This window comes from Musca autumnalis, unplaced genomic scaffold (genome assembly GCF_047663935.1).
Source record: "Musca autumnalis isolate F117 unplaced genomic scaffold, ASM4766393v1 scaffold_5, whole genome shotgun sequence".
NCBI lineage: Eukaryota > Metazoa > Arthropoda > Insecta > Diptera > Muscidae > Musca > Musca autumnalis.
The window spans coordinates 33,480,819-33,504,990 of NW_027412088.1; the positions used below are offsets into that span (position 1 = coordinate 33,480,819).

Below are 24,172 nucleotides of genomic sequence, written 5' to 3' on the forward strand. Positions count from 1 at the left end.
AGACGCCCCAATGGGCCATCTACTCTACAGTAGACGCCCCAATGGGCCATCTACTCTACAGTAGACGCCCCAATGGGCCATCTACTTAACAGTAGACGCCCCAATGGGCCATCTACTTAACAGTAGACGCCCCAATGGCCCATCTACTCTACAGTAGACGCCCCAATGGGCCATCTACTCTACAGTAGACGTCCCAATGGGCCATCTACTCTACAGTAGACGCCCCAATGGGCCATCTACTCTACAGTAGACGCCCCAGTGGGTCATCTACTCCACAGTAGACGCCCCAGTGGGTCATCTACTCTACAGTAGACACCCCAATGGGTCATCTACTCTACAGTAGACGCCCCAATGGGTCATCTACTCTACAGTAGACGCCCCAATGGGTCATCTACTCTACAGTAGACGCCCCAATGGGTCATCAACTCTACAGTAGACGCCCCAATGGGTCATCTACTCTACAGTAGACGCCCCAATGGGTCATCAACTCTACAGTAGACGCCCCAATGGGTCATCTACTCTACAGTAGACGCCCCAATGGGTCATCAACTCTACAGTAGACGCCCCAATGGGTCATCTACTCTACAGTAGACGCCCCAATGGGTCATCTACTCTACAGTAGACGCCCCAATGGGTAATCTACTCTACAATAGACGCCCCAATGGGTCATCTACTCTACAATAGACGCCCCAGTGGGTCATCTACTCTACAGTAGGCGCCACAATGGGTCATCTACTCTACAGTAGGCGCCACAATGGGCCACCTACTCTACAGTAGACGCCCCAATGGGCCATCTACTCTACAGTAGACGCCCCAATGGGCCATCTACTTAACAGTAGACGCCCCAATGGGCCATCTACTTAACAGTAGACGCCCCAATGGGCCATCTAATTAACAGTAGACGCCCCAATGGCCCATCTACTCTACAGTAGACGCCCCAATGGGCCATCTACTCTACAGTAGACGCCCTAATGGGCCATCTACTCTACAGTAGACGCCCCAGTGGGTCATCTACTCCACAGTAGACGCCCCAGTGGGTCATCTACTCTACAGTAGACGCCCCAATGGGTCATCTACTCTACAGTAGACGCCCCAATGGGTCATCTACTCTACAGTAGACGCCCCAATGGGTCATCAACTCTACAGTAGACGCCCCAATGGGTCATCTACTCTACAGTAGACGCCCCAATGGGTCATCAACTCTACAGTAGACGCCCCAATGGGTCATCTACTCTACAGTAGACGCCCCAATGGGTCATCAACTCTACAGTAGACGCCCCAATGGGTCATCTACTCTACAGTAGACGCCCCAATGGGTCATCTACTCTACAGTAGACGCCCCAATGGGTCATCTACTCTACAATAGACGCCCCAATGGGTCATCTACTCTACAATAGACGCCCCAGTGGGTCATCTACTCTACAGTAGGCGCCACAATGGGTCATCTACTCTACAGTAGGCGCCACAATGGGTCACCTACTCTACAGTAGACGCCCCAATGGGCCATCTACTCTACAGCAGACGCCCCAATGGTCCATCTACTTAACAGTAGACGCCCCAATGGGCCATCTACTTAACAGTAGACGCCCCAATGGGCCATCTACTTAACAGTAGACGCCCCAATGGGCCATCTAATTAACAGTAGACGCCCCAATGGCCCATCTACTCTACAGTAGACGCCCCAATGGGCCATCTACTCTACAGTAGACGCCCTAATGGGCCATCTACTCTACAGTAGACGCCCCAGTGGGTCATCTACTCCACAGTAGACGCCCCAGTGGGTCATCTACTCTACAGTAGACGCCCCAATGGGTCATCTACTCTACAGTAGACGCCCCAATGGGTCATCAACTCTACAGTAGACGCCCCAATGGGTCATCTACTCTACAGTAGACGCCCCAATGGGTCATCAACTCTACAGTAGACGCCCCAATGGGTCATCTACTCTACAGTAGACGCCCCAATGGGTCATCTACTCTACAGTAGACGCCCCAATGGGTAATCTACTCTACAATAGACGCCCCAATGGGTCATCTACTCTACAATAGACGCCCCAGTGGGTCATCTACTCTACAGTAGGCGCCACAATGGGTCATCTACTCTACAGTAGGCGCCACAATGGGTCACCTACTCTACAGTAGACGCCCCAATGGGCCATCTACTCTACAGTAGACGCCCCAATGGTCCATCTACTTAACAGTAGACGCCCCAATGGGCCATCTACTTAACAGTAGACGCCCCAATGGGCCATCTACTTAACAGTAGACGCCCCAATGGGCCATCTACTTAACAGTAGACGCCCCAATGGGCCATTTACTTAACAGCAGACGCCCCAATGGTCCATCTACTTAACAGTAGACGCCCCAATGGGTCATCTACTTAACAGTAGACGCCCCAATTTTCCATCTAATTAACAGTAGACGCCCCAATGGCCCATCTACTCTACAGTAGACGCCCCAATGGGCCATCTACTTAACAGTAGACGCCCCAATGGGCCATCTACTTAACAGTAGACGCCCCAATGGGCCATCTACTCTACAGTAGACGCCTACTCTTACTTAACAGTAGACGCCCCAATGGGCCATCTACTTAACAGTAGACGCCCCAATGGGCCATCTACTCTACAGTAGACGCCCCAATGGGCCATCTACTCTACAGTAGACGCTCCAATGGGCCATCTACTCTACAGTAGACGCCTTAATGGGCCATCTACTTAACAGTAGACGCCCCAGTGGGTCATCTACTCTTCAGTAGACGCCCCAGTGGGCCATCAACTCCACAGTAGACGCCCCAATGGACCATCTACTCCACAGTAGACGCCCCAGTGGGTCATCTACTCTACAGTAGACGCCCCAATGGGTCATCTACTCTACAGTAGACGCCCCAATGGGACATCTACTCTACTGTAGACGCCCCAATGGGCCATCTACTCTACAGTAGACGCCCCAATGGGACATCTACTCTACTGTAGACGCCCCAATGGGCCATCTACTCTACAGTAGACGCCCCCATGGGCCATCTACTCTACAGTAGACGCCCCAATGGGCCATCTACTCTACAGTAGACGCCCCAATGGGCCATCTACTCTACAGTAGATGCTCCAATGGGCCACCTACTCTACAGTAGACGCACCAATGGGCCATCTACTCTACAGTAGACGCCCCAATGGGCCATCTACTCTACAGTAGACGCCCCAATGGGCCATCTACTCTACAGTAGACGCCCCAATGGGCCATCTACTCTACAGTAGACGCCACAATGGGCCATCTACTCTACAGTAGACGCCCCAATGGGCCATCTACTCTACAGTAGACGCCACAATGGGCCATCTACTCTACAGTAGACGCCCCAATGGGCCATCTACTCTACAGTATACGCCCCAATGGGCCATCTACTCTACAGTAGACGCCCCAATGGGCCATCTACTCTACAGTATACGCCCCAGTGGGCCATCTACTCTACAGTAGACGTCCCAGATAGGCATGTTCTCTACGGTAGACGCACCAGTGGGTCATCTATTCTACAATAGACGCACCAGTGGGTCATCTACTGCACAGTAAACACCCCAATGCGCCATCTACTCTACAGTAGACGCACCGGTGGGTCAACAACAACAACGATGACTGTTGCACGAGCCACAAAGGACCCCCTTCCAAATATTGCAATAATATATAAATTAATACATGACATTTATAGTCTCCAAGTTGTAATAACTTGTCGCCTCTACTTCACTTCGCTTTTCCCTCCTTCCCTCCTTCCCCCATTTCTTTTTTTCTTTAAAAGTGCTTGCCAATGTCCCCACTTATGTAGATTATGTTTCCAATCATAGAAATGTAAAACATGCAACAGCATTACCTCCCCCCTCCCCCTCTCCCCTCCATATTTCTAATGCAAACATTTGTTGTTCCATTGATTCCAAAAAGTGGAGAAAATATCGTGTCGTGTTCTTTTATTATTGTAATGGGTTTTTGATATATTGGACTAGATGTTAATGTCATTATTCTGCATTTCTCAACAGAAAGAACTAAAACATGTTCAACCCCTCATTTCTGGGCTTTTGGCGAGAACCCACTCTTTCCATTTTTCACATCATTTACACGAAAATTGTGTTGACACTTCGTCGTTGTCAACATTGCGGCTGACATTCACGTCTTTTCTTCATTCACGCTTTCATGGTTTCTTTCATTGGTTCGTGTCCCATTTTGGACATTGACACACAAAAAGTGTTAAATGGCATTAAAGTTTATAATAACGAGGTTCATAACTTTTTTACAGTGGGCAAAAGGGTAGAGGGATAGAGAGATAGAGAGAGTAACTAGCAGCACTATAAATGTTACAACTGGGACATGTCAATGTGTTGTCGTTGTTAGCAAACTTATTTCTATTTAATGGCATTTGAATAAAAAATACGGTGTGTAAATTTACACCACCATAATAAACCCCCCAACCAGGCAGCCACAGAGGGGAGGTTATAAATATGGCATTGACAAAGGCCATTTAATTCAATTATCCATTTTTAGAAACATAAATAATAAACATATTTTTGAATTGATGGCATTTTTGCAGTTCCTATACCAGAATAAGATTTTAGCAGAATTACACAAATGATGTAACAATTTTCACCAAATTCCACTTACGAGGCACAATGGTTTTTAAAACGATGCTACCCGTCAATACCAGTGTTTTCAGACCCTTAGCATTTAGTATAACGAGGTCTTATACACTTTGATAACATTACAAATGTTTCTCACAAAAATAATGGTTTTAGATCCCAAGTATGTTTGACGAAACCCATTTCAGACAATTTGGGGTCGATTTAGCTCTGCCCACCCGTCTGTCTTGCTGGCTGGTGCACACAATATAAGGACTCTCCCCAGACTGTCTACAAAAGCTTCCTTCTGGTCGCCTGTAAAGTCCCCTTCTAGTCGTCTATTAGGTTTTACAAAGCACCCTTTCCTAGAAAAAGGGTCTTACGAAGCACCCTTTCCTAGAAAAAGGGTCTTACGAAGCACCCTTTCCTAGAAAAAGGGTCTTACGAAGCACCCTTTCCTAGAAAAAGGGTCTTACGAAGCACCCTTTCCTAGAAAAAGGGTCTTAAGAAGCACCCTTTCCTAGGAAAAGGGTCTTACGAAGCACCCTTTCCTAGGAAAAGGGTCTTACGAAGCACCCTTTCCTAGGAAAAGGGTCTTACGAAGCACCCTTTCCTAGGAAAAGGGTCTTACGAAGCACCCTTTCCTAGGAAAAGGGTCTTACGAAGCACCCTTTCCTAGGAAAAGGGTCTTACGAAGCACCCTTTCCTAGGAAAAGGGTCTTACGAAGCACCCTTTCCTAGGAAAAGTGTCTTACGAAGCACCCTTTCCTAGGAAAAGGGTCTTACGAAGCACCCTTTCCTAGGAAAAGGGTCTTACGAAGCACCCATTCCTAGGAATAGGGTCTTACGAAGCACCCTTTCCTAGGAAAAGGGTCTTACGAAGCACCCATTCCTAGGAAAAGGGTCTTACGAAGCACCCATTCCTAGGAATAGGGTCTTAAGAAGCACCCTTTCCTAGGAAAAGGGTCTTGCGAAGCACCCTTTCCTAGGAAAAGGGTCTTACGAAGCACCCTTTCCTAGGAAAAGGGTCTTACGAAGCACCCTTTCCTAGGAAAAGGGTCTTACGAAGCACCCTTTCCTAGGAAAAGGGTCTTACGAAGCACCCTTTCCTAGGAAAAGGGTCTTACGAAGCACCCTTTCCTAGGAAAAGGGTCTTACGAAGCACCCTTTCCTAGGAAAAGGGTCTTACGATGCACCCTTTCCTAGGAAAAGGGTCTGACGAAGCACCCTTTCCTAGGAAAAGGGTCTTACGAAGCACCCTTTCCCAGGAAAAGGGTCTTACGAAGCACCCTTTCCTAGGAAAAGGGTCTTACGCAGCACCCTTTCCTAGGAAAAGGGTCTTACGAAGCACCCTTTCCTAGGAAAAGGGTCTTACGAAGCACCCTTTCCTAGGAAAAGGGTCTTACGAAGCACCCTTTCCTAGGAAAAGGGTCTTACGAAGCACCCTTTCCTAGGAAAAGGGTCTTACGAAGCACCCTTACCTAGGAAAAGGGTCTTACGAAGCATCCTTTCCTAGGAAAAGGGTCTTACGAAGCATTCTTTCCTAGGAAAAGGGTCTTACGAAGCACCCTTACCTAGGAAAAGGGTCTTACGAAGCATCCTTTCCTAGGAAAAGGGTCTTACGAAGCATCCTTTCCTAGGAAAAGGGTCTTACGAAGCACCCTTTCCTAGGAAAATGGTCTTACGAAGCAACCTTTCCTAGGAAAAGGGTCTTACGAAGCACCCTTTCCTAGGAAAAGGGTCTTACGAAGCACCCTTTCCTAGGAAAAGGTTCTTACGAAGCACCCTTTCCTAGGAAAAGGGTCTTACGAAGCACCTTTTCCTAGGAAAAGGGTCTTACGAAGCACCTTTTCCTAGGAAAAGGGTCTTACGAAGCACCCTTTCCTAGGAAAAGGGTCTTACGAAGCACCCTTTCCCAGGAAAAGGGTCTTACGAAGTACCCTTTCCTAGGAAAAGGGTCTTACGAAGCACCCTTTCCTAGGAAAAGGGTCTTACGAAGCACCCTTTCCTAGGAAAAGGGTCTTACAAAGCACCTTTTCCTTGGTAATGGGTCTTAGAAAGCACCCTTTCCTTGGTAATGGGTCTTAGAAAGCACCCTTTCCTTGGTAATGGGTCTTACAAAGCACCCTTTCCTTGGAAATGGGTCTTAGAAAGCACTCTTTCCTTGGTAATGGGTCTTACGAAGCACCCTTTCCTTGGAAAGGGTCTTACTAAGCACCCTTTCCTTGGAAAGGGTCTTACTAAGCACCCTTTAATTGGAAAGGGTCTTACAAAGCACCCTTTCCTTGGAAAGGGTCTTACTAAGCACCCTTTCCTTGGAAAGGGTCTTACTAAACATCCTTTCCTTGGAAAGGGTCTTACTAAGCATCCTTTCCTTGGAAAGGGTCTTACTAAGCACCCTTTCCTTGGAAAGGGTCTTACTAAACATCCTTTCCTTGGAAAGGGTCTTACTAAGCATCCTTTCCTTGGAAAGGGTCTTACTAAGCACCCTTTCCTTGGAAAGGGTCTTACAAAGCACCCTTTCCTTGGTAATGGGTCTTACAAAGCACCCTTTCCTTGGAAAGGGTCTTACTAAGCACCCTTTCCTTGGAAAGGGTCTTACTAAGCACCCTTTAATTGGAAAGGGTCTTACTAAGCACCCTTTAATTGGAAAGGGTCTTACAAAGCACCCTTTCCTTGGAAAGGGTCTTACTAAGCACCCTTTCCTTGGAAAGGGTCTTACTAAGCATCCTTTCCTTGAAAAGGGTCTTACTAAGCACCCTTTCCTTGGAAAGGGACTTACAAAGCACCCTTTCCTTGGTAATGGGTCTTAGAAAGCACCCTTTCCTTGGTAATGGGTCTTAGAAAGCACCCTTTCCTTGGTAATGGGTCTTACAAAGCACCCCTTCCTTGGTAATGGGTCTTAGAAAGCACCCTTTCCTTGGTAATGGGTCTTACAAAGCACCCCTTCCTTGGTAATGGGTCTTAGAAAGCACCCTTTCCTTGGTAATGGGTCTTAGAAAGCACCCTTTCCTTGGTAATGAGTCTTAGCAAGCACCCTTTCCTTGGTAATGGGTCTTACAAAGCACCCTTACCTTGGTAATGGGTCTTACAAAGCACCCTTTCCTTGGTAATGGGTCTTACAAAGCACCCTTTCCTTGGTAATGGGTCTTACAAAGCACCCTTTCCTTGGTAATGGGTCTTACAAAGCACCCTTTCCTTGGTAATGGGTCTTACAAAGCACCCTTTCCTTGGTAATGGGTCTTACAAAGCACCCCTTCCTTGGTAATGGGTCTTACAAAGCACCCTTTCCTTGGTAATGGGTCTTACAAAGCACCCTTTCCTTGGAAAGAGTCTTAAGAAGCACCCTTTCCTTTGAAAGGGCCTTAAGAAGCACCCTTTCTTTGGAAAGGGTCTAAAGAAGCACCATTTCCTTGGAAAGGGTCTTAAGGGTCTTTCCTTGGAAAGGGTCGTAAGAAGAGACACCGTTTCCTTTGGAAAGGGCCTTAGGAAGCACCCTTTCTTTGGAAAGGGTCTAAAGAAGCACCCTTTCCTTGGAAAGGGTCTTAAGGGTCTTTCCTTGGAAAGGGTCGTAAGAAGAGACACCGTTTCCTTTGAAAAGCGTCTTAAGAAGCACCCTTTCCTTGGAAAGGGTCTTAAGGGTCTTTCCTTGGAAAGGGTCGTAAGAAGAGACACCGTTTCCTTTGGAAAGGGTCTTAAGAAGCACCCTTTCCTTGGAAAGGGTCATAAGAAGAAACACCATTTCCTTTGGAAAGGGTCTTAAGAAGAAGTATTATTTCCTTTCGAAAGGTCTTAAGATGATTTTCTTCTGGTTGCCTATGAAGTCTCTTTTCTGGTATCTTAGTCGTCGGTATGGACTTCCTTCCGGCCGTCTATATCGTCTCCATTCTATTGGTCTATAAAGACTCCCTCAAGCCCGTCTATAAATACTTCCTTGTGTTGGCCTATAAAGTCTCCCTTCTGGTCGCATATAAAGACTTCCTTCTGGTCGTCTATAAAGACTTCATTCTGGTTGCCTATAAAGTCCCCCTTCTGGTCGTATATAACGATTTTCTACTAATCATCTAGGAAGACTTCCCCAATTTGATAGACTCCCTTCTGGTCGCATATAAAGTCCCCCTCCAGGTCGTCTATAAAGTCTTCCTTCTATAAAGACTTTTTTTGGGTCGCCTATAAAGTCTCCCCTACGTTGCTATAAATAATCTCTTCTGGTAATTTATAAAGACTACCCCAGGTAAGGTGGTCTATAAAGTATCCCTTCTGGTTGTTTATAAGGACTCCCATCCGGTCGAGTAAAAATATTCCCTTTTAGTTGTTGTGGCCTCCTTTATATATATATTTTTTAGTCATGCCATTGTACGCCGTTGTATCATCAAAGGGCTGACAAAGGCGGTGTTCTAACCAACGACTATGTGGTATGTGTAATCCTGTTTTGTGGTCGTTCCAAAGCGCAGAATATAAATCGCGTCTGTTGTCAGGTCGAAACCCGAATTGCTTTATCCCTTGATATGCTATGGAAAGTTATCATGTCTACGAAACATATCTCTGGACATAATGCCCGGATCATATTTTGTTATAGACACTTGAGATGTTTTCAGTTTAACATATCACATTTTATATTCTTGTGCCAGACATTGAAAATAGCATATGACATTTTTTTAGCTTTTAGGAGAGAGCGGAAGTAAAGAAGCTCCCTTCCTCCCTTCTTACCCACCCATAAGCTCAAAAGAATATACTTAACAGAGATCTATCTTAATTTCCTTCATGCCTATAAATATCCATCAACCCAATTCTTAATAATAAAAATCCAACATTTGTAACGGAGACATATAGACAAAACAAAAACAAAATCTGCCCGGAATCTGTCACCTACTTTTACTTTGAATTGCAAAAAAAAACAAGAAGAAAATTATTGGCATTTTTGATATTGGCTGCGTGCAAAAATCGGAGACGTCTCTTTAACAATTTCCATGAAGAATCAAAAAAAAAGAAAAACCTAAAGCATTCAAAGTATTGATGACGGTGACGATGTCATGGCTACACAATACACATGGACAGACACAATGCACTGAACAGATCTATAGAAAAAATCGTCATTTATGTAGATTGGGTATCAGCAAATACAGGAAATACCAACAGAAGACTGCGGCGGATTTATGTGTCTTCCCATTTTATGGCATGCAACATGTGGAATTGTTTTGCTGCTGGGAGTTAACACACCGACTCGGATGTAGTAAACAAAGCAATACCCAAGAGAAGTAACAACTAACAACGACATCAACAGCAACTGGGATGAATAAATTAAGACTTCGATGGCTGGGTGGCTGGGTGGCTGGCTGGCTAGATGGATGAATGTTTGGATGAATGACTTGTTTGGTGGCACACCATGTATTGGTTTCTGGTTTGTTTGGGAATTCGTGGAAACAAATCAATTGTAAACAACAACGACGACATCAACATTATTAGTTGTTGTTGCTACCATCAAAATAAGAATAAAATAGTTTGTTTTATTCGGAGTATGTCTGTCCACAAGCCCTGAGAGCAATGTTAATGATTACGATGTATATGTGTGTACATGTGTGCAACATGCTGCTGCCGCCACTTGACAACTGGCGACCTTTGTCGAGTGCTACATTAAATGTTGCATTAGAGTTGGATGCCTTCTTTGCCTCACGTCCCGTAAATAGCATAGTTTGTACATAATCTCCAAGTGGTAGCAACAACAACCAAACACAATGTCGTACAAAATGAAAGGCAATGACATATCACACCTGCACAATGACAAACATTTCAATAGAAATCAAAAAAAAATGCAGAGTCAAGCAACGAGTGAGTGAATGTTATGTGACTACATGGACATGGAGGATATTAGGGTTTTACGCAAGAGCATGATCAAAATACTTTGGAAGGGCTATTATATGCAGATGATCTGTAGAAGGAAGACATGAAAACCTTCCGTCCCTGGAAAACCTGCAAAAGTTTTTCAGTTCATAGAAGACCAAAATAAGGTCTCCTTTCCAAAGAAGACTTGTAAAAGGCTTTCTATCCATAGGAGGACCTGTAGAAGGTTCTCAACTCATAGCAGGCTTGAACAAAGTTTTGCGTCGAAGGTCTTCTACCCATAGAAGACCTGTATCCATAAACGACTAGTAGAAGGGTCATCTATCTATAGAATACCCGTAGAATGTATTCTATCTATAGCCGAATTAAAGAAAATCTAATATCCGTAAAACCCTTTCCAACGGAAAGGGTGCTTCTTAAGACACTTTCCAAAGGAAAAGGTGCTACCATTTCCAAAGGAAGGGGTACTAAGACCCTTTCAAACTAAAGGGTGCATCGTATGACAATTTTCAAAGGAAAGCCTTTCCAAATGAATGGGTGCTTCGTAAGACAGTTTCCAATAGAAGGGTTCTTGGTAAGACCCTTTCCAATAGAAAGGGTGCTTCATAAGACCCCTTCTAAGGAAAGGTTGCTTCGTAAGACCCCTTACAAAGGAAAGGGTGCTTGGTAAGACAAAAGAAGGGTTCATCGCAAGACCCTTTCAAAAGGAAGGGGCTCCCTACCTAAGACCCTTTCCAATAGAAAGAATACTTCATAAGACCCTTTCCAAAGAAAAGGTTGCTTCTTAGAACCTTCCCAAAGGAAAGGGTGCTTCCTAAGACCCTTTCCAAAGGAAAGGGTGCTTCCTAAGACCCTTTCTAAAGGAAAGGGTGCTTCGTAAGACCCTTTCCAAAGAAAAGGGAGCTTGATAAGACCCTTTCTAAAGGAAAGGGTGCTTCGTAAGACCCTTTCCTAAGGAAAGGATGCTTCCTAAGACTCTTTCCTAAGGAAAGGATGCTTCCTAAGACTCTTTCCAAAGGAAAGGGTGTTTCCTAAGACCCTTTCCAAAGGAAAGGTTGCTTCTTAAGACTCTTTCCAAAGGGCGCTTCCTAAGACCCTTTCCTTTGGAAATGGTGCTTCGTAAGACCCTTTCCAAAGAAAAGGGTGCTTCGTAAGACCCTTTCTTAAGGAAAGGATGCTTCCTAAGACCCTTTCCAAACGAAAGGGTGCTTCGTAAGACACTTTCCAAAGGAAAGGGTGCTACCTAAGACCCTTTCCAAACGAAAGGGTGCTTCGTAAGACCCTTTCCAAACGAAAGGGTGCTTCGTAAGACCCTTTCCAAACAAAAGGGTGCTTCGTAAGACCCTTTCCAAACAAAAGGGTGCTTCGTAAGACCCTTTCCAAACAAAAGGGTGCTTCGTAAGACCCTTTCCAAACAAAAGGGGGCTTTGTAAGACCCTTTCCAAAGGAAATGGTGCTTCGTAAGAGCCTTTCCAAAGGAAAGGGTGCTTCCTAAGACCTTTTCCAAAGGAAAGGGTGCTTCCTAAGACCCTTTCCAAAGGAAAGGGCGCTTCCTAAGACCCTTTCCAAAGGAAATGATGCTTCCTAAGACCCTTTCCAAAGGAAAGGGTGCTTCCTAAGACCCTTTCCAAAGGAAAGGATGCTTCCTAAGACCCTTTCCAAAGGAAAGGATGCTTCCTAAAACCCTTTCCAAAGGAAAGGGTGCTTCCTAAGACCCTTTCCAAAGGAAAGGGTGCTTCCTAAGACCCTTTCCAAACAAAAGGGTGCTTCGTAAAACCCTTTCCAAACGAAAGGGTGCTTCGTAAGACCCTTTCCAAACGAAAGGGTGCTTCGTAAGACCCTTTCCAAACAAAAGGGTGCTTCGTAAGACCCTTTCCAAACGAAAGGGTGCTTCGTAAGACCCTTTCCAAAGGAAAGGATGCTTCCTAAGACCCTTTCCAAAGGAAAGGGTGCTTCCTAAGACCCTTTCCAAAGGAAAGGATGCTTCCTAAGACCCTTTCCAAAGGAAAGGATGCTTCCTAAGACCCTTTCCAAAGGAAAGGGTGCTTCGTAAGACCCTTTCCAAACGAAAGGGTGCTTCGTAAGACCCTTTCCAAACGAAAGGGTGCTTCGTAAGACCCTTTCCAAACAAAAGGGTGCTTCGTAAGACCCTTTCCAAACGAAAGGGTGCTTCGTAAGACCCTTTCCAAACAAAAGGGTGCTTCGTAAGACCCTTTCCAAAGGAAAGGATGCTTCGTAAGACTCTTTCCAAAGGAAAGGGTGTTTCCTAAGACCCTTTCCAAAGGAAAGGTTGCTTCTTAAGACTCTTTCCAAAGGAAAGGTTGCTTCCTAAGACCCTTTCCAAAGGAAATGATGCTTCCTAAGACCCTTTCCAAAGGAGAGGGTGCTTCCTAAGACCCTTTCCAAAGGAAAGGATGCTTCCTAAGACCCTTTCCAAAGGAAAGGATGCTTCCTAAGACCCTTTCCAAACAAAAGGGTGCTTCGTAAGACCCTTTCCAAACGAAAGGGTGCTTCGTAAGACCCTTTCCAAACAAAAGGGTGCTTCGTAAGACCCTTTCCAAACAAAAGGGTGCTTCGTAAGACCCTTTCCAAAGGAAAGGATGCTTCCTAAGACCCTTTCCAAAGGAAAGGGTGCTTCCTAAGACCCTTTCCAAACGAAAGGGTGCTTCGTAAGACCCTTTCCAAACAAAAGGGTGCTTCCTAAGACCCTTTCCAAAGGAAAGGGTGCTACCTAAGACCCTTTCCAAACGAAAGGGTGCTTCGTAAGACCCTTTCCAAACGAAAGGGTGCTTCGTAAGACCCTTTCCAAACGAAAGGGTGCTTCGTAAGACCCTTTCCAAACAAAAGGGTGCTTCGTAAGACCCTTTCCAAACGAAAGGGTGCTTCGTAAGACCCTTTCCAAACAAAAGGGTGCTTCGTAAGACCCTTTCCAAACAAAAGGGTGCTTCGTAAGACCCTTTCCAAAGGAAAGGATGCTTCGTAAGACTCTTTCCAAAGGAAAGGGTGTTTCCTAAGACCCTTTCCAAAGGAAAGGTTGCTTCTTAAGACTCTTTCCAAAGGAAAGGTTGCTTCTTAAGACTCTTTCCAAAGGGCGCTTCCTAAGACCATTTCCAAAGGGTGCTTCCTAAGACCCTTTCCAAAGGAAAGGGTGCTTCGTAAGACCCTTTCCAAAGCAAAGGGTGCTTCACGTGACCTATTCCAAGGAAAGTGTGCTTCGTAAGACCTTTTCCAAAGGAAAGGGTGCTTCCTATGACCCTTTCCAAAGGAAAGGGTGCTACCTAAGACCCTTTCCAAACGAAAGGGTGCTTCGTAAGACCCTTTCCAAACGAAAGGGTGCTTCGTAAGACCCTTTCCAAACAAAAGGGTGCTTCGTAAGACCCTTTCCAAACAAAAAGGTGCTTCGTAAGACCCTTTCCAAACGAAAGGGTGCTTCGTAAGACCCTTTCCAAACAAAAGGGTGCTTCGTAAGACCCTTTCCAAACAAAAGGGTGCTTCGTAAGACCCTTTCCAAACGAAAGGGTGCTTCGTAAGACCCTTTCCAAACAAAAGGGTGCTTCGTAAAACCCTTTCCAAACAAAAGGGTGCTTCGTAAGACCCTTTCCAAAGGAAAGGGTGCTTCGTAAGACCCTTTCCAAAGGAAAGGGTGCTTCGTAAGACCCTTTCCAAAGGAAAGGGTGCTTCGTAAGACCCTTTCCAAAGCAAAGGGTGCTTCACATGACCTATTCCAAGGAAAGTGTGCTTCGTAAGACCCTTTCCAAAGGAAAGGGTGCTTCCTAAGACCTTTTCCAAAGGAAAGGGTGCTTCCTAAGACCCTTTCCAAAGGAATGGTTGCTTCCTAAGACCCTTCCGAAAGGAATGGTTGCTTCCTAATACCCTTCCGAAAGGAATGGTTGCTTCCTAAGACCCTTCCGAAAGGAATGGTTGCTTCGTAAGACCCTTTCCAAATGAAAGTTTGCTTCGTAAGACACTTTCTAAAGGAAAGGGTGCTTCGTAAGACCCTTTGCAATGCAAAGACTTCTTCGTAAGACCATTTGCAAAGAAAAGGCGTCTTCGTAAGACCCTTTGCAAAGCAAATGCTTCTTCGTAAGACCCTTTGCAAAGCAAAGGCTTCTTCGTAAGACCCTTTCCAAAGGAAAGCCTGCTTCGTAAGACCCTTCCCAAAGGAAAGGTTGCTTCGTAAGACCCTTCCCAAAGGAAAGGTTGCTTCTTAAGACCTTTTCCAAATGAAAGTTTGCTTCGTACGACACTTTCCAAAGGAAAGGTGCTTCCTAAGACTCTTTCCAAACGAAAGGGTACTTCGTAAAAACCTTTCCAAACGAAAGGGTGCTTCGTAAGGCCCTTTCCAAACGAAAGGGTGCTTCGTAAGGCCCTTTCCAAACGAAAGGGTGCTTCCTAAGGCCCTTTTCATAGAAGATTTGTAAAAACTTGTATATCCTTAGAAGGCCATAGAAAACCTGCAGATGTTTTGGTTTCCCGTCCACCCTAATACATGTACACGGTCTGGTGGCAATAACTCAGCCAGTTAGTAAAGTGACAGAAAAGCAGCAACAATGTTTTTGTTGTGACTGTTGCCGTAGTTGTGGCAACTAAAAATGTGGTTTACAATTTCATGCATGTCATGAAATTGAGATGAAATTTGAAGGAAGTGCTGTTCTCTTGGGTGTTGGAGGGTGATAGTGGGTGACGGGAATGCTTTAGTAGGAAAATGCAAGGTGATGCTGGTAAAAAATGTTATTGTTTTAGCTGTTATGTCAACAATACAGCGTGATGTCTTGATCTTCACATTACATCTGTCATCATAGATCGTTCACCTATGTGGTAGAGGCGGGTGGTTGTTTGGGTTGCATGGCTGGAAGTTTTTTTTTCAAATGGAAATTCCGGGAATTCAGGAAATAAAGAAATACATATCAACCATTGTTGCCATAGTCTGCTTGCAACAAATGATGTGAATGGAAAAAGTTTATATATACATACAATGGGTATCACTCCAAATGATCCTTACAAAAATAGTATGGTTAACGCAACCATATAAGAATATATTTCTGCTATATATACAAGGGAAAGGGCAAATGTGCGATGGCAAGATATAATTTTTAGACGTGGTATTCCAAATTGGAGAACTCACGTCTAAGTACTTTTACAGAAAAATATTTTTTTTTCAAAGTTTTACAATATATTTTTTAAACCGTGGCCTTATGTTTCGACTTATATTTAAAATCAGTGATTGAAAAAGTATCTTAATATTATGTATTCCAATATGATTTTTCTTTCATATGTTTAGATTGTTTTCAATTCCCACTCACCTGATTGTGATCCACCGGCAATTTGACGCATCTCCTTCGTGAATTCCTTGTTGCCAAATTGACATGACAAATCATGAACGGTGCGTGGCTCTCCCTTATCCAATAAACGTTCCAAAAAGAACAGCAACGTCATGTTGCGTGCCATTTCATATTCCATGGACTCCATATTGTTCCTGTTGTTGTTGTTGCGACTACTGCTGTTGCGGTTTCCTTTTCAAAATTCTGTTTTTTTAATTTCGTTTGTAGTTTTTGTTGTTGCTATTATTATTGTAATTTATTTGTGTAATTTAGTAGTTATTTAGCACAACCCTTGAAAATATTATTGTAATTGTGATTTGTCGAAATTGTTGTTGTTGGTGTTTTTTGTTGAATTTTTTGTTAAATTTACAAGTGGTTGATAAAAAATATAGGAAGCTCGCGTTTTATTATTTTATATTTTTGATAATTTTGTTGTTGGCGGTGGTAGTGTCTTTTTGATTTGATTTCTTTTAAGGCAGTTGCGGGGGAAACTCTGACGTTTTAATAAGCTATTTTATCTGGAAATATATGTGAAAAATAACAACAAATTATCAAATTAATTAAGTGAAATAAATATTTTTTAAATAATATTTTGTTTCGAAAATTATGCAATATTATGTGACGTATTCGAAAACAATAACAAAAGCCATTAAACGACTGATATTTGATATCACCAAGAGAGGACATCAAGTATTTTATCTAAGTTTTATAGTACGTTTATATATAACCGGATTTAACAAACCCACTGGGTTTCAAATGTCAATTCCTTTGCTTATACATCAAACGAATCCTCATTCAGAAGGTGAACCCTGCAAAAGGCTATAATGTAAACATGGCCTTAGTTATGATCTGTATGAAGCCTTAGTTATGCCTCTGCTAGGTAGGACTATCTTAACACGATGCGGTCACATTTCTCTTCATTCCTTGTGGCTAAACCAAATGTTTTCGAGATAGTAATCTGCAACCAATTAGAGATCCCCTAATGACGGGGTGTTGAGCGAACACGTGCCGTTCGGCTAATACTGTTGATATACTACTACGAACCCATAGTAGGATATCAACAGTATTATAAGAAAACATCCTTGCTAAGTTCCTGTCATGGCAGTGCAGAGCTATAAAATGACTGTCCGCAGTTCCAGTTCATCGATGATAAGATACTAAATGAAAATAAAAACAAAAACAAGAAAAAGTAGTACGGATGACGACTATAACTATGACCTCGGAAAATGTAGCTCTCGTTGCAAAAACGGACACAATTTCTGGGGGGGGAACAATTTCACTCGGACAATGAACGTGGTCTTCCATCCATAAAAAAACCCGAAGTAAGCCTTCTATCCATATCTAGAAGGCTTTTAGTTATTAAAAGACCTCTAGGAGGTCAGTTGTCCTGAGAAGACCTGTAAAAAGACTTCAATCTGTAAAAAGTTCGCATTCGATACAAGAACTTTAGAAGGCATTTAATCCATAGAAAGACTTGTGGAATATCTTCAGTCCTTAGAAGACCTGTAGAAGGTATTCCATCCATAGAAGCTCCGTAAAAGGTCTTCTATCCATAGAATACCAGGTATTCAGATATGTAAAAGATCTTCTATATATAGAAGAAATCTAGAAGGTATCCCGATCATATAAGACCTTTAAAAGACCTTTAGTCCTTAGAAGGGTTGTAGAAGCTTTGCAGCCCTAGAGGACTTGACCTATAAAAGGTCTTATATCCATAGAAGACCAGAGACGGCTCAGTTCATAGAAGACCGCTAAAAGATCTTCTATACATAGAAGACCTGTAAAAAGTATTCAGACCATAGAAGATCTGTAAAAGATTCTTAGTGATTAGAAGACCTGTAGAAGCCTTTAAGTCATTAGATGATCTGTAGAAGGTCAGTAGTCTTCAGAAACCTCGTAAAATGTCTTCAATCCATAGAAAACCTGTCAATAGAAGAACATTAGAAGGTCTTCATTACATAGAAGACTTGTGGAATGTCTTCAGTCCATAAAATACCTGTAAAAGTTCTACAGTTCTTAGAAGACCTGTATAGAGAGTTTTTAGTCCATAGTAGAGTTATCAGTCCACAGAAGATCTGTAGAAGGTATTCCGACCATAGAAGATCTGTAAAAGGCTTTTAATCCTTAGAATACTTGTAAAGGGTTTCAGTCCTTAGAAGACCTGTATGGAGGGTTTTTAGTCCACAGAAGACTTATCAGTCCACAGAAGTCTTCAGTCCATAGAAGATCTGTAAAAGGTTTTTAATCCTTAGAATACTTGTAAAGGGTTGCAGTCCATTGAAGACTTGTCAATCCACAGAATACCTGTCAAAGGCCTTATATTCATAAAAGATCTGCAAGGTCTTCAGTCAATAGAAGGCCTGTGAAATGTCTTAGAATATATGTAAAAGGTATTCTATCCATAGAAGACCTGTAGAAGGTATTTAGGCCATAGAAGACAAGTAGAAGGTATTTAGACCATAGAAGGTCTCTAAAAGTCTTTTAGTCCTTAGAAGACCTGTAGAAGGTTTTTTGTCATTAGAAGACCTATAAATGGTCTTCAATCCGTAGAGGTATTCAATCCATAGAAGACCTGTAGAAGGTTCTCAATCAATAGAAAAACTTAAGAAATTCTTCATTCCACAGAAGACGTGTGGAATGTCTTCAGTCCATAAAATACTTGTCCTGTCAGTCCTAAGAAGGCATCTAGAAGGTTTTCAGTCCATAGCAGACTTGTCAGTCCACATACCTATAGAAGGTATACAGTCTATAAAAGATCTGTAGAAGGTAATGTGGAATGTCAATAGAAGAGCATAAGAGACCTGCGGAAAAGACCTGACAAAAAAATTCTCCTATATGCCGAAGAGGTGGACACCACGTTTACTCCATATGAATCGAACAAGGACGTATCCTGTCATCCTTAATTGCTCCAGGGAGTACCAACCTAGGCAGCCAGCGTGCAACTTACTTAGGGTATAAAGCATTTGTCGTAGCAATGGGCCCATACTCTAGTGGATGAGGTTGTCGAAGCGGGGCTGAACCAATTTCCCTAACCCCCACCCACTAAAAGTAGCACTGCCAGGGAATGGAAGGATAAGTACGCCTATAGAAGAGCAGTGCATTACTGCAACAAATTTGTTGACTGGACACCTGATAATGTTTGGGAGGCGGAATTCCTTGAGATTTGACTAAAACTTCGATTCCCACCCACTTCGATTCCCACACCCACTAAAAGTAGCACTGCCAGGGAATGGAAGGATAAATAAACATGCCTATAGAAGAGCAGTGCATTACTGCAACAAATTTGATAATGTTTGGGAGGCGGAATTCCTTGAGATTTGACCAAAACTTCGATTCACAGAGAGTTTTAAAAGGAAATATCCTCAAGTTGAGAAATATTTCCTAATAACCTCATGGATTCCATCCTGTGATGCGGTTGTGGACACCAGCCCAAAGACTGAGCTGACCACACCGGTTCCAGAAGTATACAAAAACCCAGTAACTTCAAGTTTCTTGAATCTTTTGCGAACACTAGTGGTGTCTTTGGTAGGGTCGGGCAATATGAACCAATCGGAAATGACGATAGCTGTACTGCCTGTACCTACCAAGGTCACTGCATGGCCGCAGGCAGCTAACAAGTCCAGCCCTTCTGGAAAAGATGGAGTTGGCGAAAGAAACAAGTAGCCAATGATAGACCATGAACATGGAAGTCGTTCGTAACCAATTCACTACAAGGGAATGTGAACAGGATGCGATCTTCTAAGGATACACAGTCAGTTGCAAAAAGGACGTTGATCCATCCGTCAGTCGATTACTCGAATTCCTTTTCGAAGGTGACTTTTTCCAAAACAGAGCAGGGACCTCAACTTATGATGACCGGCAAAGGTAGTCAGGGACAAAATCTCTTTCACCTAAGAAGGCACGGAAGTCAATTAAACCTACGCGGATGATTGCATTAAATTTCTTTCTAGTGTCTGTCATTGATAAGTCTGTTTATGAAGGTAGGATCTGTAAGGATCATTGGCTAGTGAAAGATGAAAAACCTTTGACGATGTGACGGACAACAAGACCGGCTTTGGAAGGGCATCAATCTACCAACGACGTCAAGGATATAAATTTTCATGATGGGGAAATCAAAGGATCCCTCATCCAGACAATCAATAACCTGGACACACTTTGAGACGGCTGCAAGCTAGCCGCTTGGCAACAAGCTTCCGCGCATATAAGACCCTTAAAAAGTCTTCTGCAGAAGACCCTTTGAAAGGCTTCGAACAATATCATACCATTGCATGGTCTCCTATTGGCAGAAGACTGTAACTGGAGGGTCTTCTATTAAATGTGCGTGAAGATAAAATCGATTTTAACTAGCGGAGACAAAAACCATAAATACCACCACCACATTTAGCCAAGACACATTCTCTCACGTATAACAGATTTAGAACAGTTTTAAAACAGTTCTAAAAACGATTTTGACAAAATATAAAATCGATTTTGACAAAATCGTTTTTTAAGAATATGTGTTTTAGACCTTTTCAGGATCTAAAAAGATATGAGCACACGGAAAATTGACAAAATTGAAAAAAAAAACGGAAAGTTAAAAAAAGATTCTGTAGGACTTTTTATTGAAAACCTTCATACATGTGGGTGGACCTATTGAGGGCCCTCCTAGGCGAAATTTATGCCGCGTACCTACAGATGGCGAGTACAGCTAATTAGGCCATTGGGTCGACTATAAGAAAATACAAATTTGATTACAGGTTGATTGTATAAATTTTGAAATATCGACATTTTATGAAAAACCTTCATATATTTGGGTGGACCTATAAAGGGCCCCCCCTAGGCGAAATTTATGCCGCGTACCTACAGACTGCGAGTGCAGCTAATTAGGCCATTGGGTCGACTATAAGAAAATACAAATTTGATTACAGGTTGATTGTATAAATTTTGAAATATCGACATTTTATGAAAAACCTTCATATATGTGGGTGGACCTATAAAGGGCCCCCTAGGCGAAATTTATGCCGCGTACCTACAGATTGCGAATGGCCTAAGCATTTCATTGTAGAAAATTTGAGAAAAATTTATTTTTTTGAGAAAAAATTTATTTTCAAGGATGTTGTGGGCTATAGTCCAGGATCAAAAAATGATACGCGTATACAGAAGGTACCGTTAGAATCCTGACACAATGCATTTCTTTGCAAACGATTTGAGAAAAACTGACATTTTTAAAAAATATATTTTACTGATGTTTTTTCATAAAAACATAAAATAAAAAATAACTAACTGAAAAAATACGAAACATAACTTCACCGAGATTTGAACCCCAGGCCCCTGGATTGTAATGCGAAGCCCCCAGCCCACTCAGCCACAACAAGTTCATAGTAATTGCGAATTAAACGCGTACTACGAGTATTAGCATGTTTCGTTGTTTCTTTGTTTTTGTCTTCGTTCAGGGGTAGTATACACTAGGGTTAGTCATTTTTTCATTTTTTTTTCGAATATCAAAAATCTGTGGAAATAGCATGTAGGGCAGGCAAAAATAATAAGAATTGCGTTTTTTACTTTTTCGAAATTGTAAAAAAACCTTCCGCACAAAATGCAATTACTTTAGCTAAAAACGAACTTTTTTAGTTTACCTTTTTTTAATTAGCTGCACTCGCAGTCTGTAGGTACGCGGCATAAATTTCGCCTAGGGGGGCCCTTTATAGGTCCACCCAAATATATGAAGGTTTTTCATAAAATGTCGATATTTCAAAATTTATACAATCAACCTGTAATCAAATTTGTATTTTCTTATAGTCGACCCAATGGCCTAATTAGCTGCACTCGCAGTCTGTAGGTACGCGGCATAAATTTCGCCTAGGGGGCCCTTTATAGGTCCACCCACATGTATGAAGGTTTTTCATAAAATGTCGATATTTCAAAATTTATACAATCAACTTGTAATCAAATTTGTATTTTCTTATAGTCGACCCAATGGCCTAATTAGCTGCACTCGCAGTCTGTAGGTACGCGGCATAAATTTCGCCTAGGAGGGCCCTCAATAGGTCCACCCACATGTATGAAGGTTTTTCATAAAATGTCGATATTTCAAAATTTATACAATCAACTTGTAATCAAATTTGTATTTTCTTATAGTCGACCCAATGGCCTAATTAGCTGCACTCGCAGTCTGTAGGTACGCGGCATAAATTTCGCCTAGGGGGGCCCTTTATAGGTCCACCCAAATATATGAAGGTTTTTCATAAAATGTCGATATTTCAAAATTTATACAATCAACCTGTAATCAAATTTGTATTTTCTTATAGTCGACCCAATGGCCTAATTAGCTGTACTCGCCATCTGTAGGTACGCGGCATAAATTTCGCCTAGGAGGGCCCTCAATAGGTCCACCCACATGTATGAAGGTTTTCAATAAAAAGTCCTACAGAATCTTTTGTTAACTTTCCGTTTTTTTTTTTCAATTTTGTCAATTTTCCGTGTGCTCATATCTTTTTAGATCCTGAAAAGGTCTAAAACACATATTCTTAAAAAACGATTTTGTCAAAATCGATTTTATATTTTGTCAAAATCGTTTTTAGAACTGTTTTAAAACTGTTCTAAATCTGTTATACGTGAGAGAATGTGTCTTGGCTAAATGTGGTGGTGGTATTTATGGTTTTTGTCTCCGCTAGTTAAAATCGATTTTATCTTCACGCACATTTCTATTAATAGAAGATTTTTGGAGGAACAGAAGTCTACAGAAGAGAGTTGCAAGGTCTTCTGTCTATTGAAAACCGTTGGAAGGTCCCATGTCCGAAGAAGGCGTTTGGAAGGTTTCTATCGATGGAAGATCCGAAAAAGGCCGTTGGTAGGTCTTCTTCCTATAGATGGCCCTCGGAAGGTCTTCCGTCTATTGAAAACCGTTGGAAGCTTCTCTGTCTATAGAAACCCGTTGGAAAACCTTTAAAAAATATTCTGTCTATAGAAGGCCATTAACGCGTCTTCTGCATATAGAATGACCCCATAGAAGTGCACCTTCTGATTTTCGGTATTTTGAATGTTGTGTCTTCAATATTCCACCGAACTGGCTGAAATTTAGTATTTATTCTTCATTAGGGGTATTAAATTTTCCCCCTTAATATTTGTCGATGTAGTCCACGTCTTCATATTGGCCCCATAAAACTGTACCTCCCGATTTTCGGTATTTTGAAGGTTATGGCCACAATAATCCATTGAAATGGCTGAAACTTGGTATTTAGTCTTCGTTTGGGGTGCAAAACTTTCCACCTGAAATTTGTAGGTATAGGTTTACGCCTTCATATTGGCCCCATTAAACTGTACCTCCCGATTTTCGGTATTTTGAAGGTTGTTTTAGCTTCATTATCACACCGAAATGGCTGAAATTTGGTACTTAGTCTTCGTTGGGGGTACAAAACTTTTCCCCAGAAATTTGTCGGTATAGGCCCACGCCTTCCTATAGCACGCACAGAACTGTACCTCCCGATTTTCGGTATTTTGAAAGTTGCGGCTTCAATTTTCCACCGAAATGGGTGAAATTTGGTACTTAGTCTTCGTTGGTGGTATAAAACTTCCCCCCCAAATGTGTGGGTACAGGTCTTCGTTGGGGGGTGCAAAAGTTTCCACCTGAAATTTGTAGGTAGAGGTTTATGCCTTCATATTGCTCCCAAAGAACTGTACCTCCAAGTTTTCGGTATTTTGAAAGTTAGCCAATTTTTATACCCTCAGCATTTATGCTAACGAGGGCAAAATGTGCCTCATCGAAATAATGGTTTTAGACCCCATGTATGTTTGGACGAAATTCGTTTCAGTCAATTTGGAGTCGATTGAGCAATGTCCGTCCGTCTGTCTGGCTGGCTGGAGCGCACGATAACTCTCGAACGGATCAATCGATTCGGTTCAAATTTTGGCTTTCGTAATATTTTGCCCAAACTTAGTTTAAGTTCGAAGATGGGCTATATCGGTCCACTCCTTCCAGTACCTCCCCCACAAAAGTTAGAAAATGTTCGGAAAATTTGTGCGCACGATAACTCTTGAAATGAGTTACCGATTTGGTCCATACACTGCCCATCGTGAAATGTGTACTAAGATAAGGTTTCAATATGGACTCAATCGGTTCACCCCTTCGGGTACCTCCCACACAAAATTTTGGAAAAGTTCAGTTTAGGGCCATCTATCGAATCGCTTTGATTTTTATTTTAGCAACTTGTATTCACTGCCCTCCATATGACGGTACAAGTTTCATCAGGGGCAAGTCCACACTTCCTGAGAAAATAGCCTGAAAGTTGCAAAAAAAACCCCTATGACACCGTGTGAGGTGGTTGGAGCGCAAGATAACTCTCGAACGGATCTGCCGATTCATTTCAAAATTTGGCATTCGTAATATTTTGTCCAAACATAGTTAAGATTCGAAGATAAGTCATATCGGCCCATTCCTTCA

General features: G+C 42.6%; 1 protein-coding gene across 2 annotated transcripts in view; it reads right to left on the reverse strand.

Annotated features, from left to right (window-relative positions):
* The window catches only part of egl (Egl_like_exo domain-containing protein), a 127,217-nt gene that overhangs the window by 87,103 nt on the left and 15,942 nt on the right, over positions 1-24,172 (reverse strand). For both annotated transcript variants that reach the window (XM_073954884.1, XM_073954885.1), the window contains exon 2: positions 15,736-16,271. In XM_073954884.1, coding sequence (XP_073810985.1) covers positions 15,736-15,901 — 166 coding nt within the window. In that variant the 5' untranslated portion in view covers positions 15,902-16,271. The remainder of the gene's footprint in view (positions 1-15,735; positions 16,272-24,172) is intronic.